Source organism: Misgurnus anguillicaudatus, chromosome 4 (genome assembly GCF_027580225.2).
Source record: "Misgurnus anguillicaudatus chromosome 4, ASM2758022v2, whole genome shotgun sequence".
In the NCBI taxonomy this organism is placed as follows: Eukaryota; Metazoa; Chordata; class Actinopteri; order Cypriniformes; family Cobitidae; genus Misgurnus; species Misgurnus anguillicaudatus.
In genome coordinates, this window is record NC_073340.2 from 10452161 (window position 1) to 10475831 (window position 23671).

At 38.8% G+C, this 23671-nt stretch overlaps 1 protein-coding gene across 1 annotated transcript in view; it reads right to left on the reverse strand.

Moving 5' to 3' along the window:
• erbb2 (erb-b2 receptor tyrosine kinase 2) overlaps positions 1-23671 on the reverse strand; it is a 51833-nt gene that overhangs the window by 12110 nt on the left and 16052 nt on the right. The window contains exons 2-18 of the mRNA XM_055175722.2: positions 18103-18254; positions 16024-16213; positions 15404-15532; positions 15239-15307; positions 14308-14423; positions 13918-14059; positions 13705-13833; positions 13270-13396; positions 12615-12688; positions 12387-12477; positions 9534-9736; positions 6160-6292; positions 5902-5992; positions 5341-5495; positions 5208-5252; positions 3496-3634; positions 2687-2809 (exon numbers count right to left, since the gene is read on the reverse strand). Of these exons, the coding sequence (XP_055031697.2) occupies positions 2687-2809; positions 3496-3634; positions 5208-5252; positions 5341-5495; positions 5902-5992; positions 6160-6292; positions 9534-9736; positions 12387-12477; positions 12615-12688; positions 13270-13396; positions 13705-13833; positions 13918-14059; positions 14308-14423; positions 15239-15307; positions 15404-15532; positions 16024-16213; positions 18103-18254 (2108 nt within the window). The remainder of the gene's footprint in view (positions 1-2686; positions 2810-3495; positions 3635-5207; positions 5253-5340; positions 5496-5901; positions 5993-6159; positions 6293-9533; positions 9737-12386; positions 12478-12614; positions 12689-13269; positions 13397-13704; positions 13834-13917; positions 14060-14307; positions 14424-15238; positions 15308-15403; positions 15533-16023; positions 16214-18102; positions 18255-23671) is intronic.

Sequence of the window (23671 nt, forward strand, 5' to 3'; positions counted from 1 at the left end):
CATTAAGTGTTGTTGTTCCAGTAATGTGGGTTATAGGGTATAAACACACTCATAAATGAAAGTGAAAGTGATTGTCAAGTTTGTGACCTTTAGATTTAATCAGTTGCTTGCTATCAAGGTCCTGTGTTAAAATCCCATAGAATACACATATTGATTAAAAAACAACTTTATGTACCATTTTCATAGAGATCTCCCCAAAAATGAACATTTCATAATTTACTCACTCTAATGTTGTTTAAAACCTGTTCTTTATAATGTTGAACACAAAAGAAGATATTTTGATAAGTGATGGTAATCACATAGTTGATGGTACTCATTGACGTAGGAAAAAATACTATGGAAGTCAATGGGTACCCTCAAATGTGTGCTTACTATCTATCAGCGCCGGCGTCAAGGGGGGGCATTCGCGGGGAGTGCCCTCCCGAACAGGTTGTTGTGCCCCCCCTACAAAGTTTTTTATTACTTTAATATATATCAAAAATAATTAAAATAAATTAAACATTGAATGTTTCATGACTTGTAATGTAATCAAATGAGGAAAATATAGTTGATATATGTTTTCTTTAATTAAAATAGACCAGTTTCTTTGATTGGATGTATTGCCCCGTCTCACGTCTTTAGCATATTTGTGACTTGATACTAGCAGCGTGTTTTTTCACGGCATTTTATGGATCGTGTAAAATAGATATTAGAACATTTAGAACGAACCAGCACCGCCTGCTTCATCTTCATGCAAACACAGACTGGCTCAAACTCAGAGATTAGAGGTTGAGATGGAATTTACAAATCTACAGGACACTGTTTTAAGGAAGTTTAATGTTCTTACACGCCGTCTTCAGCTATTTTAAAGGTAAGTTAGCGTTGTTTTAAATTACGTAAGTTTAAATGTGAAGTGTGGCTATAGAACGTTAACAGCATTACGACGTAGGGTTGTGCCGATAGACGATAGTATCGTGTATCGACGATCTTCAGACATATCGCCAATGGCAGGCTTTCATGGCGATAGTTATGACGATAGTTGGCGAATGGTTATTATTATTATTATTATCATCATAGTTTTACATTAACATCCACAATGCATGCTTTTCCTCACATGAGGGTTTGTGGGCTTCACTTTACGCGGAGAGCTTGTAAAGAGAGAATTCCTTCTTGCACGTACCTGGACTTAATGCGCGCGTCTTGGTCTCCTTCTACCACTAAATCCAGCGCGCCGCGTCATGAGCAGCTGCGCTTCTCTCTGTGTCACGTGCACGCGCTCTCGCGTCTGTCCGAAGTCTAAACATAAACTAAAGTAGTAATCCTTATTTGTTCAGTTTAATGCGTTTCATGCGAGCTGAGGCAAACTTTACTTTTTGTTTAAAATATGACCCGCTGCATATTGGCGCCTCTCTCACTCTCGCGGACTTGCAGAGAGCTGTGCTCGGTCCGAAGTCAGATCACTAGGTATTAATCCTGTTTATGATATGCATTTCAAGGAGTTGTAGAAACACGTCCCTCGTGTTTAATATATGATTGTGTTTAAAATATGATCGCGTTCCGCTGGACCGATGCGTTTAAAAAGGCTCCTCTGAGAGCACCACTGCTTGACACATGTAGCCTTCTGCAACAGCACTAAACAAATGCACGGAATTGTTTGTATGTGCGCGCACGTGTGTGTGCGTGCGCAGATGCATGTTTTTACAGTTATTAAGTAATCATGATAGGGTTTTAATGACGCGCTCGCATTAATGGCATCAGGTTTAAGAAGGTTGCGGTCATGACGATGTTGCTCTTGTTTTTTTTGTCCACCCATCAAGTGACTTGTTATAATGAGTAAAAAATTAACAAATAAAAAAAAGAGTAAACTACTGCCCCGCCCCCCCGATAATATCGTGTATCGCCGATCTCACAGGCTGACGATAGGACGATCTGAAAATAGGGCATATCGCCCAACACTATTACGACGTGATTATGGTAAAGCGGCTTTTTTAAAGCTAGGACGTGGTGTGCGCTGCCCTATGAAACCCATTCATTTCAATGGCTTGCGCCGCGCGAGGGTGGTTTGTTGTTGCGTCGAGCCAAGCGCGAGCGCAGCGGAGCTCAGCTTGCGCTCATGCCGCGGTCGAAGTTCAATAGTTTTGCGCATAGTTTGTGGTCTTTTGCACTTTATACGGGAAATGAGCTGACAGTCTGTACTAGTTGTATGAGTGTGTGCTTGCTGTATTTGTTGTTTTAATGTCTTGTTTTCGCAAGTAATTGTTGCTATTGCGTGCCCCCCGTTGGAAGCCGAGTGCCCCCCTGATAGTTATGGTCTGGCGCCGGCTCTGCTATCTATGATCAAAACATCACCTTTTGTGTTCAACAAAATAAAGAAACTCATTCACATTTGAAACAACATCAAAGTGAGAAATTATGACAGATTTTTTCTTTTCGGGTGAACTATCCCTTTAAAAGTGTAAAAGCATATGACAGCTCAGGATAGTCACTACTAGTAAAGGTGTGTGCATGTTCTCGTTAGGCAAAAAACTGCAGTCTAAACAGTGATCAGTCACATGACACATACAGCTCAGTGCACTGGCTGTAAAAATCTTCATTTTGTGTGGAAGTAAGTGGCCCATTAGCAAAGATGCCAGCATTCAAACCGTCTATTTCAAAGGGGCAATGGACAGATGAATGTGTTGTGAATGTTGTGCGTGTAGTGTATAACCTTGTAGACCGTGCCGAAGGCTCCAGATCCCAGCACTCTGAGTTTTTTCAGTTCTGTTTCTTTAAGGATGCGCATCTGAGCCTGATTGGGCATCGCTCCACTCGGGGTCAGTGGCTCCACCAGCTACAGGGAACATTGAAAAGCCATTACGCTACAATAACCAGCGTGTGATGTTGTCAAACATAAGGGCATATATCATGAAAATCCATATGGATATAAATGTGTGTTGGCAGTGTGTGTTGTTAATGTGACATCACACTGATAAAGCCCCGCCCACGGCCACTGACTGACAGTCCTGCATTACCATAGTTTCCCTCGGCGCGTTTTTGCTCCCACCCAAACAAGGGCACTTTGGTGCTATAATAAATGATCTGTAATAAATTAGCTGAAGCTTCACGGATGCATTCTGGGCACACCTGAGACTTATATTACATCTTGTAAAACATAATAAGTGCCCTTTAAACAGATTTCCAAATTATGCTGCCTTCTAACATTCTACTTTTGGCCAGATTCAAAGTCAGGACTGAATTTTTTTCTGGTGGAGAAGGCAATCCCACAATGCATTGTGGCAAACTAAAGGAATAAAAATGCTAAATATATTCATAATATATTAGATAACAATATTTTGTACAAAGTATTGTGTCATTGGCATGTCATGTTATCATTAAACTGTATTGAAATGAACTGATGAGGAGCTGTGGCCGAGATGTGGAGTGAAATCAAATCCAAAGTTCGAAGAAAATTTCCGTTCCCGAAATATGAACTCTGAAAACCAAACTACACAAAGACGAGAGAGTAAAACATCTCACCTCGTGCTCCTGCAGAATTCTCCTCATTGTTTCTTTCCTCTTCTGCTGTTTCTGCCGTCGCAGGTAAAACACAAGCAGCGCCACCAGAATAAAGAAGAGAAACAATCCACCGATGGTGATGGCAATTGTTGTTCCAGGCCTGCAGGGATTCCATAACATTAACATTTCTACATTAAATCATCCTATTTTATGATTTTGGTTCATTCACACTGCCAATGATGTGACGTATTTAAAGTCCTGCTCTGGGTAGTTTTATTCCGCAGCGTCTAAAATTTGCAAATTATCTGTGATATATCTCTCGAGAAACCACACACGTGCCTTTTCGTTTATTATAAGATCATAGAGGACGCTCTGTTCTATTATGCTGGTAAATAATCTCAGCTTCAGCACGGATAGTGCAGTTTGCAGACATTTCTCGTCGTGAATGCTGATCTGCATTTAAATCCTGTGTCAAAGAGCTTAACCATAACTTCTCATTGCGATGACACTTGCATCCTCACTACAGCCCGCCTCTTATGCCATTGTATCTGCCTTTTGTTCACACAGGACGCTTTCCGTAAATGTTACGGCAATGTTACTAGGTCCCACTTACGGGACACACAGATTGCTCTCTGCCAATTTTACAAAACTTTTCTGGGATCAAAGTGCTGTGTGAATGGGGTTATAATGTAACGAACATTCTGTGAAAATATAACCTTGATGTTTTTAACATTGACAGAGTAAGATCATGTTAAAGATTAAAACCAAAGGGTGAAATCAAACTTTGATTCCCCAAATCTCATCATTAGATGTGAGACTGGATTTCACAAACAGGGTCACATATTTTTACATTTACAGCATCTGTAGCACAAACAGTTGATCCAAACACAAACATTTAAAGGACAAGTTCGGTGTTTTGCACTTGAAGCCCTGTTTTCAGATTGTTTGTGATGAAGTAGAACTGTTTTGACTGAAATTTCGACATATGCGGCTGCCCCAAGAATTTTCGGGTGTTTGTGTTTCACCTCCCACCTTTACAATGGGTTTAATGGTGCACTGGAACAATCCTTCCTAAAATGCATTAAACTTTCGTGAAACTCACCGAGTGGTCAGGGGTGTTTCACTGATATGCTCACACAAAAATCGCTGCAAAATACGCATTCCAACAGGTTTTATCGTAGTTTTTGTCCAACTCCATTGACTTGTATTAGATGTGCTGTGAGGTACAGTATTACTCCGCCGCCGGGAACTTTGTTTCTATTCTTGCAATTGGCAATGGCGGATTAGCGCCACCACCTGGGCTGGAGTGTCTATTATTCAAGCTCTAAGCGGAAGAATGTACCGGTGTGAGGCGTTTGGAAAAATAGGTCCACAAGTTAACAACAAAGCTAAAACAGCTGTTGGAAAGCGTATTTTGCAGCGATTTTTGTGTGAGCATATCAGTGAACACCCCTGGCCACTCGATGAGTTTCACGTCTTTGTAAACGAAAGTTGAATGCATTTTAGGAAGGATTGTTCCAGTGCACCTATAAACCCATTGTAGAGGTGTGAGGTGAAACACAAACACCCAAAAATTCTCAGGGCAGCCGCATATGTCGAAATTTCAATCAAAACCGTTCTATTTCATCATAAACAATCTGACAAAAGGGGTTTAAGTGTAAAATACCAAACTTGTCCTTTAATATGTAGGAAATAGATGTTTCTCATATGCACATTTCAGGTCTAAGTCTTACCCAGCTTTTTGTTGGATGGGACAGCCCCGTTCATCCAGTGGACATCTGCAGTAAACCCAAAACAGACATGAAATCACAAAATGTTGACATGACATGAAGTAGGAACCGTTCAAAAGCACAGCGAGCGACTCACGAGACGGTGCAGTTGGTTTCACAGGGAAGACAGTGTTTTGTGGCGTTGAAGTATTTCCAGATGGTGTGCTGGTCTTCTTTCACCCCGCTGGGACAACGCTCGACACACAAATCACCGTCCTGATAATGCGCACACTCCCTACACTGATCCGCACCCTGGAAACACACATACACACAGTGTACACTTTCATGTAAAAAGAAACCAAAACAAACCAAAATTTAGATTTTTTTTGTACTCGCACACTTGCTTATTGAAATGATTCTCATCTTTATTGCACATTCTTGTGTTTGTTGTAACAGCATGTTATATGTGTAACAAATGTAATGTCCATTTGTTTCTCACTGACATTTTATTATTTTTTCTGTATATTATATTATAAGAAGGTAGCAGCGTGAACATTGCGGTAAATGTTGTACAAAAGAAATAAAGCCGTAATGGATTTGAACAACATAAGGAAATATTCTGTCACTGTTGAAGTCTTCCTTTAAAGTAAATTTAGAAAAGGTAGTAAATGTTTATTAAAAGGTTTATTTAGTAAAGGTTTTTGCGTGAATTTCTTACTGGGCCTATACAGGAGTCAGAGCCATTGATTGGTCGACACTCTGGGTGGCAAGAGATACAGTTTGTACCGTCCACGAACTCCCGCATTGACCTGTGAAAAATGCATTTATTACACAGTAAGACTTTTACAGTTACACTTTATAATAACAACATATGAAATTATATCCAGTCTTGCCATAAACAACAGTACACTAAAGAATCAACATTTAAATCAACTATATTTGAAATGAAAGATTGGCGTATCCATACAGTACTCACCCCTGATAGACGTTACACTGCTCCACACACTCTGTACCACGCTTGTAGTTCACACAAGACACACATTGACTGGGTCCCGGACCCCAGCAGCCTGTATCCGCACACAGGGGGTCACACACATTCCCCTCCACAACTAGACAGAGACGAAAGAATTTCATTAAAGGCTATTAAAAACTGAAACAAACATCTGGGAAGAAAAATATAACAAGTCATGTTTGAAATACAAGTAATGTATGACATGAAATTACATTGAAAATACTTAAAATCATGCATTTGACAGTGAATATGTAAGAGTATTTTGCTCAGCTGAAAAAGTTACATCCTACCAGGCATGTGGGGGAAAATCATTTCACTAAATAGAACAATTCAAGATTGATCCATAAATAAAAAATATATATTTTCCAATTTAATTTGAATTATTTATAATTACGTTTACTGAGTAAGCACTGGAAGACAAAATTGTGACACTTTATAATAAGGGTCCATAAACCATAATGAACTAATACCTAAATTTATTCTTACTTTAAAATGAAGAAATGCTGAGTTAAGTCATGTACTAATCATAAACTAATGAAAAGTCACCATTAACTACTACATGACTACATGAATTTATTGTTAATAAATACATTAAATAACACGAAAAAACATGTCATGTTGTACTTCATTAGATTATGATGCATTAACTTAGCATTAATTCAAAAAAAATGTATGTCTTAGTTTATTATGATTCATGGACTCTTATTATAAAGTGTAACCAAGAAAAAATCATTACAGCAACAGGCAAGTGCCATGTGGTGTGCAACTCCTCCAAACCTATACACAACCACAACACTTTAAAGGGACATTCCTCTTTTTTTGAAAATATGCTCGTTTTCCAGCTCCCCTAGAGTTAAACATTTGATTTTTACCGTTTTGGAATTCATTCAGCTGATCTCCGGGTCTGGCGCTACCACTTTTAGCTTAGCATAATCCATTGAATCTGATTAGACCATTAGCATTGCGCTAAAAAATAACCAAAGAGTTTGGATATTTTTCCTATTTAAAACTTTCTTTTGTATATACATTGTGTACTAAGACCGACAGAAAATTAAAAGCTGCGATTTTCTAGGCAGATAGGATTAGGACTATACTCTCAAACTGGGGTAGTGATATAACGCACTGCCCGAAAATAGTCCCCTTGGTTACTTTTAATGGCAGGGGACTGTCTTCGGGCAGTGTGTGTAATATCATTGCGCCTGCTGCAGCCATGTTACATCAGCAATAGTTCATAGCCATATCTGCCTAACAAAATCGCAACTTTTAATTTTCTGTCGGTCTTAGTACACAGTGTAACTACAGAAGAGTCATGTTTTAAATAGAAAAAATATTGAAAGTCTTTGGTTATTTTTTTAGCAAGACGCTAATGGTCTAATCAGACTCAATGGCTTCGTCCGAAACTGCATACTGTTCAGTAGGTACTAAATTAGATGAAGTACTTACTTACTGACTGTTAAAACAGTAGGTACTGTATAGTATGAATCCTAGTAGTATGAATGCGATTCGGTTCAGTTTCGGACACAGCAAATGGATTGTGCCAAGCTATGCTAAAAGTGCTAGCGCCAGACCCGGAGATCAGCTGAATGGATTCCAAAACGGTAAGAATCAAATGTTTTACTCTAGGGGAGCTGGAAAATGAGCTTATTTTCAAAAAAAGTGGAGTGTCCCTTTAAAGTCATTTTAATTTTAATAGAATAACATTTTGTACAAATTTAACAATAGCTACGTTTACATGGACACATTTTGCCTCCATCGGATTAAAATCCTTCCGATTAATAAATCCTATCACAGCGTTTACATGAACACTTAATAATGTGATCGGATTGATGTGCGTGTTTATATGACACAAGATTTAAATCAGATTTGATCATTTGACATGCGCACATAGCACAAATATAGTTTCACGCTGTTTTGAGATTTGCTTTGTGCCTCAAAGCAGCAGCAAAAACACCCATTCACGTGTGCCCAAAAAGCGTATTTTACTTCACGCAGTGCTGCAGAGACCGTTCGCGAGAGCGAGTCCAAACGCACACGTTTGTGGATCAAAGAATAAATCATGGACTGACCGGACAACGCTGTCTTGTATCACTTTATGGGGAATTGGAAGGATAATAGGAACAAGATTAACAAGACAATCACTTCTTGTGACTTCCTTCAACAAAACAAACTCGAGTTATTTGCGTCACATGTCATTACGGCAATTCTACGTCATTGCACGTGTGCATATGCTCCACACTCCCGTCCTGTAGGTGGCGGAAATGCGCCTTTCAGTGGGTTTGCCAAATGCCATTAAAAAAAAAAAAGATAGCACATGCGCAGAGCATCCCAGTTTCAGTTATCCATCCGATCAAGTGTATACATGTCCTTATGAGCGGATTACAAAAGGTATAAACCACCCCTAACAAGCGGATTAGATTTTTAATCAGATTGGCACTTTTTAGTCCGATTGAGGTGTTTACATGGAGCATTTTTATTCAGATTGATCATTTAAACGGATTACAAATGTCCATGTAAACGCAGCTATTGAGCGACTTTTTAACATCCCTACATTGTTGCTAAAAGGTTTTTCTGAAATATGCATACATATACTGTATACTTAATTACAAATTAAATCTGGAACTGAGATGAACCAAACTAACGTAAAAAAAATCATTTTCAAAACCAAGTTTAGAATAGATAAAGTGATGTGGATAATCCCATACAAATAAAATAAAAATACAAAAATATTATGAAAGCTACATGGAATTCAAATAGATGCTGAAAGCAGAGACAGGGAACACAAGCAGTCTTGTTATCTATGAAACGCACTTTAAAACAACTGATAAAAAAATGTATTGATAAAACAAAATATTTCCTGCACGTGAAGGATGACTACAACTAACAAAAGACTTGAATAAGCTTACAATTCCAGAAAAACTCACAATGCTTCATTTTTGGCAGCTCTTTGCATAGCACAGGGTAAAACCTCATCACAAAGTTCATTTGACCTGCAGCTGACGGTAAGATGTGTGATGTAATAAATAAACTCAGTGCAGAAAATACAATCTATATATGTGAGGAATCATTTTCCGCAATGACAGCAAACAAATCAAAACAACTGGACAATGCAATAAGTTTGCCTTTCTTCCATCAAACCAAAACAAAATTTGCTGTTTAATGCAAAGCAAGCCCATCCTTCCCAATAAAGATAATATTGACTGTCTTAATGCTTTTATACTGTAGTAACATTAAGTATTTTTAAAGCAATATTGTGCAACATTGTAAATATAGTCAGTTCACGGCACATTACATCTACAGTAACAACATGCAAACACCAAAAAATAAAACTGGTCTCTTACCACATGCTTCTAGGTCTCGGTTGTTGTTAATGATGAAATTGGGTTCCTGTGTTGGAACGAGCAGCGAGGACAAGGCCTTGGAGGAGTTGTAGCACAGTCTGGAGTTATTATGAATCAGAACTAAACCTCCGCTGACGCTGCGCAGGGAACGCAGCCCGAGAGACTCGATCTGCAACGATTGAATTCCCAAAGACAGAACACCCCTAAAAAGAGACAAAAAGTGCAATGAGCAAAGACGATGATGCTGTGTGTGGTTTCTAGGACATTTAAAAGCAATTTATTCAATGTTCTGGATGATTGAAACAGTGTTTCTTGGCACTTCCTATGGTGTGGTGACTGCTGTTAAGGTGGTCCAGGTATGCGGTTGCTAAGATGTAGTGAGAAAGTTGCTAGGGTGTTGCTACTGGTTGCTAATATGTTGCTAGGTTTTTCAAGAGGTTGCTAGGACGTTGCTACATTTTTTACAAAAAGTCAAAAGAGCACTCTCTCAAATGTGCGGATCTCTAGATATGACCTGGGTTCTTCCTTAACTATAAATTAAGAGTTTTTTTTACCTAACCCTAACCAGGTTAAAGTAATACCGCAACACAAAGTATCATGTATATCTGCATAACGGCCTTATATATCAGACAACATCTGTTTCTGTTTTTTTGATGGTTAAATAAAAATTATCGACACTTAGGTGTGGTTTCCCGGAAAAGTTTTAGATTAATCCAGGACTAGGCCTTAGTTACTGTATATTAGGACATTTAAGTTGTTTTAACAAACATACCTTACAAAAAACAATACTGGTGAGCAACCTAGGAACATTGGCACTGATATATGATAAGACGTGTCAATGCAAGATGTTTTTAAGTTAAGGCAGATCAAACATGCATTTTAGTCTGGGACTAGGATAAGCCCTGTACGGAAAAAGTTTACGTATTAACTAATAAACTAGTTTTACGGACTGTTTGGCTAAAACTGACTTAAAAGACTAACAGCAAGAGGAAGAAATGTTTGAATCACACAGCAGGTGTAGAAGATAATCATTAACCTTTATAACTAACAGAAAACTGAAGGTCTGATAAGTGCAGCTAGCAGCCAGACGAGCCGTAAGGTGTGTAAACAGTCTAGCACATAAAATGTGTGTGAAAACTCAATCGAGTGCTGCAGTCATGATGTTGTTGCGTAGGCCAAAACCCGGAAACAAGTTAGCATTTTAGCACTTCTCACTCCCAATGGGTTTTTGCTTAAATGCATAAAAGGTCGGTGGTTAACACAAGCTTAAGATCTATGACATGAAACACACTCATCATTTTTAAAGGCCATTGCCAACAAGTTGCTAGATGGGTCTACAGATGTTCTCTGTGACATTAAACATAATCATGAATACAAATCTCAAACATAAAGCAACACTGGGAGATTTTTCCAGAAAAACTGGATGGAGATAAATCTTAACCTCTTGAAAAGCACCCCCACTCTCGCCCAAACCATGAAAAGACCTAATTTCACTAAAAGGGCTGTTTTTACTAAACCATTTAGAGTATAAGCATAACTGTGGTATCATTAGAAAGAACACACTTTGAGCTTCATTTTCCAGGTTTCAAAATTATTTTAAGATAAAAATTAAAGTACATTGGAATACAATTTTTTTTGCATAACATATTTTTTTATACTAAAAATCTTAATGAAAAATATGTGTGTGGAACCTAAAAAAATGCAATGATGCCAAAGCCACAAGTCTAAAGAAGTTATATTTCATGTTTGAGGTCAACAGGCCCAAAAATGAGGTTCTTGCAAGAGTTTTTGTAAGACTAGTTCCTTTTCTAAGTGCCAGTCAGCCCCAAAATAAAAGTCTTTTGTTAACATGCATGCACGTTCGTTCTTATTATTATTTATCCTTATGTAAGCGTATAAAATGCCGTTTCCACACCAGGAAATAAAACGTCACACAAAGATTGTTGGATTCGTTATCTAATTGGCTACACGTTTTGTCTATCATTATTTTTCATGAAGTCATTGGAGGAACAAGCAAGTCAGATGACGTCACGATATTTGACAGCACTGTTTGGATATTATGTATTATACTCCCGCCTACTTTTAGAAACAAGTTTGACCGCTGGTTTTGAACGTGAGTGTAATCTTATATACAAGTGTTACGATGTAAATAGTCCTCAGATTGTATATTAAAATCTATTACAAGACGTTCATGTGAAATCTGATGTAAACAACAGACAATTTATCTATATTTCACGGATTATACGCATTTGTGGACAAAAATGGTCATTGGATGTATTTTATTGGAGAGTTTTTATGGGTTATTCACACATCTGAAACAGACTGGATTCGATTTGCGATCGTTATATCAACACAAAGGTAAGAAGTCCCGTTTATATTTTGCATGTTGTCATCTGGAATTCTGTAACAAAATATTATATTTATGATGCTAGAGCATCTGTATCTCAAAACAGGGACCATACACTGATGCTAAACCCGTAGACCTTTTAAACAATGTATAGTAATGTTAATATTATTAATGTTTGTAGACAATAGGCTATATATATATTGTTAGCTGCGTAAAAAAAAATGACGTCTTTCCGCCCCCAAGCTAGTGCGCGTCGAGGGGTTAATCTGGAAATGTTTTTTCATAAAATATAAAGAAGTTGCTGATTTGTTGAAATCAAGTCTTATATGTAACATAAATCCTATTGGCTTTCATTCATTGAAGGAACAAGTGTCATACTAAATTTCAGGTTGGCCTATAAAAAACATTATTACTGCAGCACTCAGTACCAACTGTGGACAGTGTAAAACATAAGAGCGATTTCAGAAAATTTAAAAAGACAGAAGGAGTGTCACACAAATACATACTTGTAAAGCATCTTTCCTCTGATCACCCTTAAGTTCTCAAAAACACTCAGATCAGGCAAATATTCAGGCCAGGCGTCAATGTACAGATAACCTAAAATTTAAATATAATGTTACTGAAATGCATCTTATAATAATGATCACTGCTTCATATGTGGCATTGTTATGATACACTCATTCACTGATCTTGGATCTTTATTTGTGATGCATCTGATGATAACTGATTGCAACCTGTGATCTCTTCTATCGTCTTCAAACGTTCCAGGTCACTCTGCTGCAGTCCGGATGAATTGGTTACAGGATTCCTACATGGACATGACAACAGATGTCTTAATATACCACCATCATGAACAACTTAAAGCAACACTAAAGAGTTTTTGCTCTTTGCTCCCCCTAGAGATCGGATGCGGAATTGTCCATTACCACTGTCCTAAATAATTTGGATTGTAGGTCTGCCGTAAAGCAAGTTTTTGTAGTTTTCACTCGAACTACAGGAGCGCGACCCGACGGTTGGAAACTTCTTTAGTGCGGTTTTGGCGGATAGAGGGCTGCAAAGCGAATGTGAAAGTGCCGTTCACCCTGTTTCGAGTAGATGAACGACTGAAACTTTTTAGAAACGTTATTTTACGGTAAAAAAAACTCTTTGGTGTTGCTTTAAAAGTTGCTGTGTGTTTACCGTCATCTAGCTGTAAGATTGCGAATTGCAACCAACCGCTCAGTACACAGCTCACCCCGCCTATCGAAATGCATAGTGAAGCTACGGTAGCCATCACAGGACAAACATGTCGTCGTCTGAGACAACGTAGTGATGAAACACGCGCGTTTGTCCGTTTAGGGCTACTGTAGGGCTTCCCTGCTTTCCCCTACCCTAACTGTGCATACTTACACTTTAAAGGAATCTGCGAGAAAAACCAAACTGCCATAGATCTTCTTACAGCCACTGAAAACGTCAATGTTGGTGACGTTCACCACTGAAACGTTCTGCAGGTCTCCCATGCCTAGACCATAACACACTGCACACATACAGACATGCTACGATTAATCCAATCACATTTATACATAATTCAGTCTTAACACGTACAAGGTTTGATCATAAGTATACTGTACACAAGTATGCAGATGCCAATGCATGGCCAGCACATGGCAAACACTGCAATTGGCTGTGATGAATCTCAGTACACAAGTTTTTGATAGAGCTACCTTAATGTCACGTTCCTGACCGATTTAAGAACAAAACGAATCTGTATAAAGCTTGCTTTTTTGCATTTAAATACTTGTGAAGAGTTTTAGGTCTGAAACATACAAATACACGCAGACAGACCTTTAGGACACTCTCCTTCACACTTTTCACATTTCTGTGTTTCTTGACCGTCTGGTTGGACAGTGATGACCTCCTGATTAGCTTTGGGACAAACCATGGTACACGCCACCTCCATGGCCAAGTAGTTACCTAAATCGGAGAAGGTACAGAATGTTTATACGACGACATTTTAAATTCAAGATATTAAAGTGGTTAATAAGGGGTCTGACGTACGTGGGCACTGTTTTACACATGAGGCTCCAAAGCTGAACCTTTTGTCCTTGTTAGGTTTGGACTGGAAAGTGATCGGGTCGTAGATGGTGGGTAGTGGGCAATTTTCTTTACATATCCCACTGTCATTAAAGTGTCGACAGGCCTGCAGATTCAAAAACAAAACGGCATTAAAAGAGTGAGGAGCTGGAGCTCATTTGCATTTAAAGATACACAAATGAAAAGTGGGGGTTTTTTTTGCTCCCACCCAAATAGGGGCATTTTGGACATGCTATAATAAATGATATGTGGGGTATTTTGACTTATTTTACATCTTGAAAAATAGACATGATATGTCCTTTAACTGAAAAATGTTAAATGTGACATTTCTGATGTGTGTCTGTGTTCATTTACCAGACAGTCAGAGTCTTTTGGCCCCGTGCACCCAGCAGCACACTGCCCATGACAGCAATCACTGGGCTTCTGACCCTTACAGCGCAAACAGCCAGATGAACAATTAACAAAGGTCACTAGAGACAGACAGAAATAAAGAGACAGGTTTAATAAAAGTGTGACGTCTAAGGTTCCCAGCAAGCAATTTTACATTTAAAAGACATCTTAAAGGAATAGTCTACTCATTTTCAATATTAAAATATGTTATTACCTTAACTAAGAATTGTTGATACATCCCTCTATCATCTGTGTGCGTGCACGTAAGCGCTGGAGCGCGCTGCGACGCTTCGATAGCATTTAGCTTAGCCCCATTCATTCAATGGTGCCAAACGGAGATGAGGTTAGAGGTGACCAAGCACATCAACGTTTTTCCTGTTTGGGACGAGTGGTTGTATGAGCAAGTTTGGTGGTACAGGGTGAAGCGTGGCGCTTTTCTGGGCGGATTTGGAGGAGGAACTATATTTTATGGCGTAATGGCACTTTTGGGAGTACTTCGACTCGCCTGAAAAGTCCGCTCCCCTTCTCACTCTCATAATGGGAGAGGGAGGGTGTTACTGCGCCGAGTCGAAGTACTCCCTTATGATGTAAACAAAAACTTTTATTCTGCAAACAATTAGTTGCGATTAGTTGTTATGCAGCCCTAGTCAAAATGCTAAAAACGTTCCCGTTTTCAGTTTTAAACGTAAGTGTAACCGGCCCCTTAGACACGGCAGTGACTTACAGTGTGTTTATAAGGTTTTATTCATTTGATTAATTTATTTATAACTCATCTGCTAGTGCCACACTCAAATTAACTGTGCTAGAGGAACACTACATTTACAGATAAACAGTATTGAAAATTGGCTATTTTTATTAACAAACCCAAACATGACAACATGTCAATGATACTTACATGTTTGGCAGTCTTTATCCGTTTCTCCCCAACATCCACCAGGCAGACAAGCTGAGGAACAACGAGGACCTGAAAAGGAGAAATTTAATTTAACAAAATAACAGCACATAAATGTATTGATGTATTATAAGGTGTGATGTATAAAGGCAGAGGTTGTACACTTACAATGCTTTGGGAGACTTTGCAGGAGAAGTGGTTTGCTCTGACCATTATAAACAGTGTCTATCCAGTTAATATTCTGAGGGAAGCAAAGTTGAGGGTTTTGCGAAATATAAACCCCACCAAGCAGGATTTCGGTGAAGGACAGCAATGAAGTCCTTTACATGACTAAGTTTCAGTGTCTCATCATTTTATGGCAAAAATAACAAAACAATGAGCCTAAAGTTGCAGCACTACAAGAATAAAGTTATGAGAACAGTCATGTCATTACGAAAATAATACCACTTTTAAATGGTTTGGTAACATATTACCACTAAATGAATTAACCAACTGATGCCGAGTGGATTATGTCTTTGAAGGATGGATGCACTTTTTTGGCCTTTAAATTCAGTAGTTGTTACCTGGCCCTGGTTTACTACCATTATAAACCTTGGAACAGTAAGGATATTTACTGAAATAACTTTGATTGTGTTTGTCTGAAAGATGATAGTCTTGAATGGAGGGTGAGTAAATCATGGTATTATTTAGATTTTTGGCTGGACTATCACTTAGAGGCATAGAGGATTTGTATCAACTTCATTAGGAAGCACCCCAGCACAACATACCTACAAAACTGAAGCCCTTACCGGTTAAACTGCTGAGGCGAAGTTCTCTCAAACCCAAATTCGTCTGACTACGATGAATGTTGTCTTGCACCGCGAGAGCGTAGCTGGAGTTATAGAGCTGACTTCCTCGAATGATCCGTAGACTGTCCAGAGGAACCAAAGGCACTGAGACATGAGCTATCAGCACATAACCCTGCACCTCCACTATACCCTACAGACCAACAAAAAATGCATAAAACATTAACTTTGAAAACCCTGCTACTTTCTTAAGTGACAGATGGCCAATATTTTAAGGTTTAAATTAAACATGTCCAACAGAAGCAGATTTCAAAAGATAACATACATTTTTATTCTCAAATATTTTTGTGATTCCAAATTCCATCAATTACTGAGAAGCCAGTTAAGAGCCTGGGAAAGGTAATTAACAGCACACTCAGGGATACGCCCACACTTCATGAAACTGGAAAATAATTGGAGGCCTGGATTGCTGCAGTGGATAAATCACAGCTACCAGAGAAATTAAAATCCTGGATTTACCAAAATGGCATTTTGTCACGACTCCTCTGGCCACTGCTGGTTTACGATGTCCCCCTAACCACTGTCAAGGATTTAGAGAGAAAGATCAGCCACTCATTGCGTAGGTAATTGGGCCTCTCTCACAGCATTAGCAGCATAGCCTTGAGCTACAACTCCCCTTTAGTAGCCTGTCTAAGGAGTTTATGGTCTCCCGAGCAAGAGAAGTGCTGTTGTAAAGAGAGTCCACTAATACCAAAGTCTTCTCAGCTGGCATAGAGATAAAGACGGGTAGGAAGTGGAGGGCCCACGGGTTTGATCAAGCTGAAGCACACTTATGGCACAGTGTGCTGGTGGAGACAGTGGCATCAGGACGTGCAGGGCTTGCCTGTATCCCAAGAACCCAATACAACAAGGCCCTGGGAAAGGACAGACGCAACTGGTCCAAGAAGAAATCCAAGCAGGGGTGGAGAAAAGACGCATCAGCAAAATGATGGAGATCCAGCAAGGGTCATGGACTTGATGGGAACAGGTGACGGACCAAAGGATCTCATGGCTTTAGTTGCGCAAAGCAGAGCCATATTGGATCCAGCAGCTCCTTATCCAATCAGTCTACGATGTCTTCCTCAGTCTATCCAACATCTTCTCCTGGGGGCGATAGACACCCCTTTGCCAAAGAAGAGGATCCCTGGAGCACGTATTAAGTTGCTGCTGTAAAGCCCTGGGAGAAGGATGTTATCAATGGCGCAACGACCAGGTGTTAAGAGTCATTGCAGAAGACATCAGTGCAGGGACCTCTGTCACTAGGCATCAGCAGCCAGCACAGTGCTTGATCCCTTTTGTCAAGGCTGGAGAGAAACCACCACGAAGCAGGAATCCAGCAACTTTTAGCAACAGCTCGTTACTGGCAGTTGAAGGTCACCCGGGAACGCAGCTAAAATTCACAGAAACCAACACCATGACCACACTTAATGTCACACTTATCTAAGCAGGTGTTCCTTTTGGAATTGACCATGCCCTGGGAAGACAGAATGGAAGAGGCGTTTGATCGGAAGAGGGCCAGGTATGAAGAGTTGGCAGGTGGATGCCGAAGCAGGGGATGGAAGACCTACTACATCCCTTTCGAGGTTGGATTCCAGGGTTTTTTAGGCTAGTCACTCTACAGGGCCCTCAAGGAAATGGGAATCAGGGGACTGCACAAGAAAAAGGCCATTAGGAACATCATGGAGGCCACTGAAAAGGCATCTAAGTGGCTGTGGATCAAAAGGGGTGATCAGTGGACTATACAAGCTACCAAGTCGGGGACTGATTATCCTTGGCGCGGTCACCTGGGTGAGGGTGTATGATGTTGAAAGACCCCAAGCACCCAATGACCCCAGGTTTCATCACTGATGATGTGTCTGGGTTGCGCATGTAAAGTGTATGTTAAATCTGTGAATTTTAAAAATGTAATTAAAGTTTCCCTCAACAATGTTCTGTCATAAGGTACATTATTTTATATATGTGCAGCACAGAAATGTCCATATCTCCATTATAGCACACAGTACTATGTAAAAACACACAAAGACATAAGCAACAGGCACATACCTGCAGGAAGGAGAGATCTGGGTTGCCATGCAGGTGTGTGATCTCCAGGTTACCATGAACCACCTGGCACCCGTCGTACAGAAGTTTGAGCATCTCATAGTGATTCTCATAACTGAAGGGTAATGCCAACTTCATATCCGTCCCGAGACATACTGAGAAACAGAAACACACACACAAATGCATCAACATTAGCATATACAAATGCAGGGGTAACCATATGCACTGATAAGAATTTGCACCTGACAAAAATTTCAGCTTAAGCCTTGACAACAGTTAAATATATAACAACTACTCATGTACACTGCAAAAAATTATTTAAGAAAAAAAATCTTAGTACTTTTGTCTTGTTTTTAGTAAAAATATCTAAAAATAGACAAGCAAAAAATCTGCCAATGGGGTAATAACATTTTTCTTGAATTTTTCTTGAATTTAGTGTTGAAGAAAAATGTTCAAGATTTTTTTGCTTACCCCATTGGCAGATTTTTTTGCTTGTTTTATGCACAAAATCACTTAAATTTGATATTTTTGGTCTAAAAACTAAACTCATTTTTTTGGGCTGTTTTGCTCATAAAGAAAAAGCATCAAAATTTAAGAATTTTTTTTGATATTTTTACTGAAAACAACACAAAAATACTAAGAATTTGTTTTCTTGAAAATCCATTTTTTGCAGTGTAAACATAAGAAAAATCCCTTTGATTAGATAAAGTTGCCTTGAACGACGCAGAATTACAATTTATGTATTTTCAGCAGTGATGGGACTAACGCGTTACAAAGTAACTGTAATTCCACTACTTTTAGCAGTAACGAGCAAGTAACGAAGTATTTTTTTAAATCAAGTAACGCAGTTACAATTACTGAAATTTAAATGAGTTCGTTACTCGCGTTACTCTATTTTGTGATGAATTAACACTTGCAGACAAGACATTTCCGATCTAACGTCGCAGGACCATGGTGGGCGGCGCAATGGATCATTAAACTTCATCAGTTCTGACAGTGCGTACAGAATGAACATGAAAAATCAAAACCGGACGACATACCTTTGTTTAAAAATTGTGCGCCAGTCATAAGTCCATCCGGTCTGATATCAACTTGAATTTGTAGTCCACAAAAGTAATAAATCTGAGAAATGTTGATATGTTTTCAGACGTTTACATCGGCTTTCATGGAAGAGATCAATCCGCAATTGCGCAAGTTTCAGTTTTGGTTTCGGTTTCACTCACTCCGTGTCTGACAAAACAATCACCGTACTCCGTTTTCTGATTAAATATCTTCCTCTAATCTTGTATCTCGTTTGATTCAAACATAAAACATATACAAACATAATCTTAAATCTAAAATATCACGGATGCGTGGAAAACTGCATTCCAGAGAGCGCAAAAGCTGCTAGCTTCACACAGCTCCCAAATTCTTAAAGAGACACTACACAATTTTAACACATTATATATTTTCAATGTAAACATACAGAATATTTGTCTAAATGGTCTAAATGATATACATAAAAAGTAAGCTTACATTGAATATTTTTGTTAGAAATTAATAATAAGAAACTTTACTAAAATAAGTTGTAAATACAGTTATTTCGTTTTAAGTATTAGACTGGACTTACTACCTGTTGATAACAATAAATCTAAGTCTAAAAATGTTGTGTTTGACTGTTCAGTACTGTTCATATTTACATTTAAAAAGCAGACATAAAAGTAACTTAAAAGTTACTTTCCCTAGTAACTAATTACTTTTGATACACAGTAACGGGGAGAGTAATTCAGTTACTTTTTAGAAAAGTAACTAGTAACTGTAACTAATTACTAATTTTCAGTAACTTGCCCAACACTGATTTTCAGAGCTGATAATGTAGAAGGATATGCAATGCATTCGTAGAAATGCAATCTTTGGGCGTTCTGTGAAATTCTGAAGCCACATATTTGAAGTGGGTCAAGGTATGCTTGATGTTTGGTAGCCTAAATAAGATTAGCTTTGTCTGAATTCTTCTTCAAACAGTAGTATAGACAGCTGATAGTTCAGTCAATAGCCATATTCGGATGATTTAAACAACATCTTTGATTTTAAATACCGAAGATCACATGTTCTGATAATGTGCATCAGGTACGGTCAAAAAAACAATAACATTAATTTGTAAATTTAATTCTCAAATTTAAAATTACTTCTTAGGGGCTGTTTACACTTGGTATTAAGATGTGTTTTCATCGATCGGATCACAAGTGGACGAGAGAGACACATTACGTTTACACCTGGTATTTAAATCCGTCTCTTTTGTCCACTTTATGAGGGGATGGTCTGTTAGACGGTGGGCGAGTCTCTCTGCTGTCATTCAAACCCGAGCGGGAGTAATTATGAGATTATATGGACGCAAACTAATATTATGTCGGAGTGCACTGCTTGTTTAGCAAGTAAACATGCTGCACAGTGTTTTGTACATGAGTATGTAAGAGCTTTCTTTGAATTTTCAGCGCAATTGATGAAATAGGATCGCGCAACTTTCACACGCTTTCAAAAAGAAACTACGGAGATCAGCCGCTTAGTTTTATCAATGAAAGGCTAAAAATAGCGCTGTTCACCGAATGTTCATGCCAGAAGTCAAAAAAGACGTAAAACTTGTGTTTAATACCTCAGATTAGATAAATGGGCGGAGAGAAGGCGGTCGCGTGTGGCTGTTCGAACGCATTCAACCACATGTGCGTTCCGCAACTCCATAGCGATCCGATCGAAAGTGGTTTCGACCACCTCTGTTTGTGGTTGAAAGTGGTCGAAAGTGGACGAGGTCAAAACGTTTTGAACACCGTTTACACCTGGCATTAACGTCGTCCACTTGTGATCCGATCGACGAAAACACATGTTAATGCCAAGTGTAAACAGCCTTTTAGATAAAACAGTTTAAAAGATGCTTTAGATGCTATATATGTCAAACTTGGTCACGCTTACACAGTGTAAAAGCAAAACCCTATTAATTCGCCAATCAGACCCCATTGTTTCTCTCCTCTCTCTTCCTCATTTGCGACGTTCCACTGTCACTCGCGTGACGTGTAACAAGGCGGCAGACCTAAACACGTAGTCAATTTACTTGGTGGATTTGGAGGGGCAATTTGCACACAAAAGAGATCATAATGAGCGCCAATGGTGGCCGGTGACTTCTCTTCCGAAGGGCGCAAATTCAAAATGTGTTCGATGAGCCATGTGAACCTATGCGTCATGTCAAATACATGTTTTGACGTGCTGACATCAAGTTTTTCACAGACTTGTGAACTGACCTGAAAGTATTGCACAGGTTTTTTTCTGGACTTTTGGACAAAAGTTAACTTGTCAATGGCGGGAAAAGAGTTAAGATAAACCCAATGAAATGAAGACATAACATTTTACAGTTTTTTTACAGACGTTAAGCACAACAAAAGGCTATGTGGGCTAAACTGAGGATGAATTATCATTGCTTTGGCACAAAATGCATTCAATAACTACATCTCTCAAATTTAATGAATTCTTTTCTCACTTGTTGTATTGCATTTTGAATGTAAAATAAACTGCTTTGCCAAGCTAAAAGTTGGTTAGGAGAACTGTGTGAAGAGTTTTGCAAAAGTGACCTAATTATTGAGAAATGTGTCCAGGGTCTGTAAAAAAATGTAAATTTTTTAACACAACATAATTGAGTAGACAAATTAAGAAAAGTATTCTGAATGCCTGATTTTTCTTATTTTGAATCATTTTGTCATCTTAAGGCTCCCTTGAAAATCTGTTTAGGCCCCCCCTTAACACTGTTTTGGGCCCCGGCCCCCGATTGAGAAATACTGGTATAGAGAAAAATATTTTCAGAAAATAGCAAATTGGTGTTATCTAGGGATGGGCATGAATATTCGAATTTTTCGAAATTTTGTTTTTAATGTGCCGCCGAAGGGTTACGACCTATTTAATGCTTTTTTACTTCATCTATACTGTCTTTTACAGACTTTAATGTAAAATATACATGTAAATTTATTTGTATGTATTTCTGATTGTTTGGCAATTCAGATTGGAGATGAATTTAAGTATTTAGTTTTAACTCCGGGTTTTCCGTTTTGGCCGCCACCAGCTCACGTGTAAGTTAGGCTACGATTACATGGAAACGATCTGAAAAGAAACCGCAAAAGTGGCGTTGCGTTATCACTTTTTATTCCGCATTTATACGAGCATTTTGAGGGGGAAATCTGCATGCATGTGGTGACGCAAAAGTGTGTAATATTCGATGTAGTATGCACTCCAGGTGGCTAGGTGGCAATGTGAAGCACTGACACACAACAACACCAAGTCCGTGTGCCTGCGTACAACCTTCTTCCTGGTTCTCCCAGGTCTCACTCTCGTCCAAAGCCGTCTGGTTTGCCTCCGACGAATTGGTGCATCAACAGTTTCACTGAGGTAATTAATGCGCCTTCTCTGATCAGTAATACTTGCTGTGAATAATTCGTACAACTGCTGGAAAGACTTGTATATTTATCAGAGCTGCTATGGCAAGGTCCGACGTATGGAAATAATCTGACATGTTTGTTGTTATTTTCCTGAACTGGCGCATGCCTGTGACGTAAACGCGTACGCGACGAGAGCCACCGTGAGCAGACTTTTGCATTTTTACTCTTTAGAACGCGACGGTAGATCGTTTTTAAGATTTCCACTCTGAAGGGTGGTTTCACATTTTTGCGTTTTTAAGCCCCCAAAATGCTGTCGCCGTGTAAACGAAAGGCAAATCCGATAAAATATTTTTACGTTTTCACACTCAAGCGTTCTCGTGTAAACAGGCCCTTAGACGTGCTTCTCTGCCGCCCGCATCAGCGCATCATGAGAGATTTGTAAACTTCCTGCTATATAGTCTAATTTATTTTGTTAATAACGAGACAGAAACAGACAACGAAATGAAAAGGAGAACATTTATTATATGTGGTGCTCTTTCGAAAATAAACCAGATAACTGCACATGGCTGTTTAAAAGCAAACAATAATAGCCCGTCTTTGTGTTGTTAAATTAAGCTCGTAACTTTGCACAGTCAGCAAAAAGGTATCGAGCCAGCTTATGTTATTTGTAAAATAATGTTAAATTCAGATATTCTTGTTAGATCCGTCTGTTGTTTTTACCGGATAACCACCGCAGAGCAGAGTTTTCTCCGCAGCCCGGCATTATTGTAGTCAGAAGAACAGGCTTTCACCGGAGCAGATAGACTCAATTTGGTTGTCTTTCTTCACAAAAACATGTCCAACTAAACAGAGAAGATATTCATATGCCGACCGAGCAGTCTGTTATGTAGTCTGTTTTTTCGTTCGCTCCGTGTTCTTCCTTGCTTTGAGTCTGTTTGATAGCGTACTTTAAGTCCTCAAACTTTAAACTTCACTTGGGTTTGGGTATTATATTTGGTATAATTTAATTTCTGTAAGATCAAACAGTACTGAATTCGTACTAACGACCGACTTGAAACTATTTGACTCAGACTTCGCTCCGTGCGGGTTTTAACACCATTTTTCTGTGAGCTATTTTTTTAAGAAGAATTATAAAAATATATTTTTTAACAATGTTTTCAACTTAAAAATACATACAT